This window comes from Mesitornis unicolor, unplaced genomic scaffold (genome assembly GCF_000695765.1).
Source record: "Mesitornis unicolor isolate BGI_N332 unplaced genomic scaffold, ASM69576v1 scaffold10650, whole genome shotgun sequence".
In the NCBI taxonomy this organism is placed as follows: Eukaryota; Metazoa; Chordata; class Aves; order Mesitornithiformes; family Mesitornithidae; genus Mesitornis; species Mesitornis unicolor.
In genome coordinates this window covers 43,801-47,985 of record NW_010157621.1, presented here as the reverse complement: position 1 = coordinate 47,985, position 4,185 = coordinate 43,801, and the positions used below count along the sequence as shown (strand labels likewise).

The following is a 4,185-nucleotide window of genomic DNA, read 5'->3' as shown; positions in this document are numbered from 1 at the left end:
AGTGCTTCTTCCAGGGCAACGCAGGCTGCACAATCAGATCTTCCATCAGCGGAAGAATATAAGCACTACAGCATAGCTTGTAAATCATCAGTACATGACAAGGAATGTATGATTGCTGGCAAAGGCAAAACTATCAAATCCACCAAAACCCAAACATGGTTTGCTCTCCCCTGTTAAAGGGAAACTCACCTTCTTCAGCTTAGACTGATCGTCCTTGTAAGTAATCATCAGGGCTAGTGCCAGATCCCCTTTTTCCCTTCGGGTGCCTTCACACAGCAAAGGATGTTCTGCTTCACTGACAGTTGTTTTCATGCCTGCAGGCCAGATAAGAGGGCATGAAGAGACAAGTGAGCCCATGAGACTATATCACATCCTGAGCACTATCCATACCTCAGACTATTTTATTCAAGTCCCTGTCATAGGCAAAAAAAAGATATTTTTTTTTCCCTATTTTTCTGCTAACTTCAGAAATAGGTGATGAATAAACAGAAGCTGCTGTCTGTCCCCAGAATCCTAAGCTTGCTACAGAACAACCAGATCCCAATATGCCATTGGAAGAGTCCAGGCAAGATCATAACTCCGTCTCAAAGCAAACTTTTCCAGTTTCTGCAGATGCTGCAAGCCAGTGTTCCCACACCACAAAGAACTCATCTTCCTCCTTTCAGAGATGAGACAACAGCGGGCAGGCCTTGTTTAATACATCCTATTCCTTTTTGTGTGATGCTTTAAAACTAGCATACAGTATTGTCAACATAAGATATATAATCACTGCTTTCTTGCTGAAGAGATAAATGAGTCAGGAATCCAGTATTATGCTAAGATCCTGAATTATATGATAATGCTTGAGAGTACTTCTGCGAGTCTTTCATTATCATTGTCTAATCTCTTCCGAAATGATTGCCTTTTGTTCTCTGAAACTGCCCATCTCCATTATAAAAGAGCAAGAAGAAAGCCGAAATTCATGTTACTACTTTAACACTGAGTTCCTGTCCCATACTCCCCTTCTGTTTTTCACAGCTTTGCAAAGGCACCTCAATGCTGACATGCAGAATCCTTCTGCATCTGGTTCAGACAAACTGTGCAAACACTTTCATTTCTGCACCAAACTGGTATGAACTACTAATCCTCACCATCCAAAATAAGGCAGGATGCAGAACACGGATGAAGAAAGACTTTTCTTGCAAAAGAATCTTACCAAGAGCAGCAACAGCTGCCTCAAACCCAAGCTCTTCATCTCCAGGCATTTCATTATTCCAATTGCGGCTTGGGGGTCTAGAGCCTGTAGGAGAAACCACTGAAAGAAGACAAGAGAATTAGTGCTTATCTTTCAAAAGTAGGACCTAAGGGCAAAAGCCATGTGTGAGAGCTTTCTGAATTTTCAGATCTTCCTGTGGTTGTACTACTGGCCTTGCACCAGTTTCAAGACCACAGCACTGTCTTGGATTTTTCATAGAATTATAGAATCACAGAATCATTAAAGTTAGAAAAGACCTCTTAAGATCATCAAGTTCAACCATCACCACCAACACCACCACGTCCACTAAACCATGTCCCAAAGTGCCACATTTACACATTTTTTTAACACCTCCAGGGACAGTGACTCCATCCCCTCCCTGGGCAGCCTCTTCTAATGCTTGACCACTCTTTCAGTAAAGAAATTTTTCCTAATATCCAATCTAAACCTCCCCTGGTGCAACTTGAGGCCAGTTCCTCTTGTTCTACTGCTAGGTAACTTGGAAGAAGAGACAAGCACCCACCTCACTACAACCACCTTTCAGGTAGTTGTAGAGAGCGATAAGGTCTCCCCTCAGCCTCCTCTTCTCCAGGCTAAACAACCCCAGCCCCCTCAGCTGCTCCTCACAAGACTTGTTCTCCAGACCCTTCACCAGCTTCATTACCTTTCTCTGGACATGTGCCAGTGCCTCAAAGTCCTTCTTGTAGTGAGGGGCCCAAAACTGGACACAGTACTCCAGGTGTGGTCTCACCAGTGCCGAGGTACAGGGGAAAGATCACTTCTCAAGTCCTGCTGGCCACACAGGCCAGGATGCCACCGGACATCTTGGCCACCTGGGCACATTGCTGGCTCATGTTCAGTCAGCTGTCAATCAGGACCCCCAGGTCTTTTTCTGCCTGGCAGCTTTTCAGCCACTCATTCCCAAGCCTGTAGCACTGCATGGGGTTGTGGGGACCCAAGTGCAGGACCTGGCACTTGGCCTTGTTAAACCCCTACAATTGACCTCAGCCCCACCAATCCAGCCTGTCCAGGTTGCTCTGTAGAGCCTGCCTACCCTCGAGCAGATCAACACTCCCACCCAATTTGGTGTCATCTGCAGACTTACTGAGGGAACACTCAATCCCCTCATCCAGATCACTAATAAAGATATTAAATAACACTGGCCCCAGAACTGAGCCCCACGGGACACCGCTTATGATCAGCTGCCAACTTTCTCTTTACCCTTTCTCTCTCCAAACTCAGAAGGCCCCAAACCAGGCAGGAATATTGCCAATTATTCTAATCCCAGACTGAGGTGTTCTTTTTTAAATACTGTATTTATATTAGCTTCTTGAATATAACCAGCATAAGAGCAGAAAAGCCTGTCATTTATAACTATCTTACAAACACACATAGAGTGCTGAAATGTGGTAAGTTTCCAGTTGTTTTCAAATGTAAGCAGCAGGAGAGAATTCCACTGGGGCACAAAGTACCTCAAAAGCAACACGGAAGGAAGAGCAAGCAACAGTGTGTGAAGAATCAAGATTAGGCTGTTCTTATACAAAAGACAGTTTCTCTTTGAAAATCCCTCAAGACCTAGCATCTCAGAACATGCCTTTTGCACACTCAAGCCAATGCAGACAGTACCTGGAGTGCACAGGACATCAAATATAAAGCTAGCCAACATCAGCGGCAGGACAGGACGGTAATCACACAGCGTCCCTTCTCGCAGTTCTTCAGCTCTTCCTCGAATAGTGTTCATCTCATTGGTGCCCAAGGGAATCTTCTTCAAGAAGGCTGCAATTTCAGACTCCTGATATGCCAGCTTCACCTGGTAGTGTTCACAAAGTAACAGAAGAACCTGTCATCAGCACAGGCCCTGTGGGGCAGGGGACCATTTTTCCCTATACATATGTTAAAGTACAGTAATTGTTTTTATTGGATCATTAAGTTATAGCAACTCTTAGCACCCTGGCCACCTTTACCATTCCCTCCACGCTGAACACAGATTTTCAAATCTAATACAAGTCTTGCCTCATGTTTATACACAATTGTTTTTACTCAAATTACCACCCTTGAGCTGCAGACAGAAAAAAATGCACCAGCTTTCATTAAGAACATCAGAAGCATTTAACTGGATCAGTCAGCGGAAAAGATGACTACTCCTTATTGTAGGAAAAAAAAAAAGGATGCTATGTTAAGTAATATTCCCATTCAACAGGGACTGATTAGTGGAAGAATGGGCTCACAAGACCATTACATTTCACTAGTCTGTGCCATTCCTGCGTTCTTTTCATTCTTAACACGTCAAAGTGATTGTTGTCTCTTCTCGGTAGCTGGTGACTGCCAATCTCTCAATCTTCTAATCAGACCATAAGAACTACAGATAATCAGGGTAACAAGTGTATTTGGCAGATTCCTAGCAACAACACACACCTCCAGGGACTACACAATCCTGCAGTGAGAAGCCAGGCGGCTGCAAATCACACAGACAAGGTCGTAATTGGACTCTTCTTTTCTTCTAAACAGGAAGCCTAATAGTAATCAAGCAGTGTCCAAAGTAACGTGCCTGCACAGTGCACATGTTCACTTGCCAAAGAATGAGACATCAGCAAGAGCAACAATTTTCAAACATGTAACAATCGCACCAATTCACTCTAACCATTTCCCCAATGTAAATACGGACAAATCCATTTACAAATGGCTTTATTTTCCCCAGATTAGATCCATTTAGTCCCACTGCAATCAATTTTAAGAAAACATATAAAAGCATAACCAAAATTCAGGAGTTGAAACAGGAACCACATGAGTAAAAGCACTGAAGCAGCACAATGTTGCTTATAGATACTGCCTATCTGAGATGTTTCATACCTCCAGAGCCTTTGTAGAGGCAGGCGGTCTCTGCAGCTCCAGAGCAAACATTCCTATCCGGAAGGCCAGGTTGTGGTACTCCAGCCGCTCACTCAACACAG

At 44.0% G+C, this 4,185-nt stretch overlaps 1 protein-coding gene across 1 annotated transcript in view; it reads right to left on the bottom strand.

Annotated features, from left to right (window-relative positions):
- ZSWIM8 (zinc finger, SWIM-type containing 8) overlaps positions 1 to 4,185 on the bottom strand; it is a 61,168-nt gene that overhangs the window by 13,636 nt on the left and 43,347 nt on the right. The window contains 4 exon segments of the mRNA XM_010180778.1: positions 190 to 314; positions 1,196 to 1,294; positions 2,861 to 3,044; positions 4,085 to 4,185. The exon segment at positions 4,085 to 4,185 is cut by the window's right edge and continues 31 nt beyond it. Coding sequence (XP_010179080.1) covers positions 190 to 314; positions 1,196 to 1,294; positions 2,861 to 3,044; positions 4,085 to 4,185 — 509 coding nt within the window.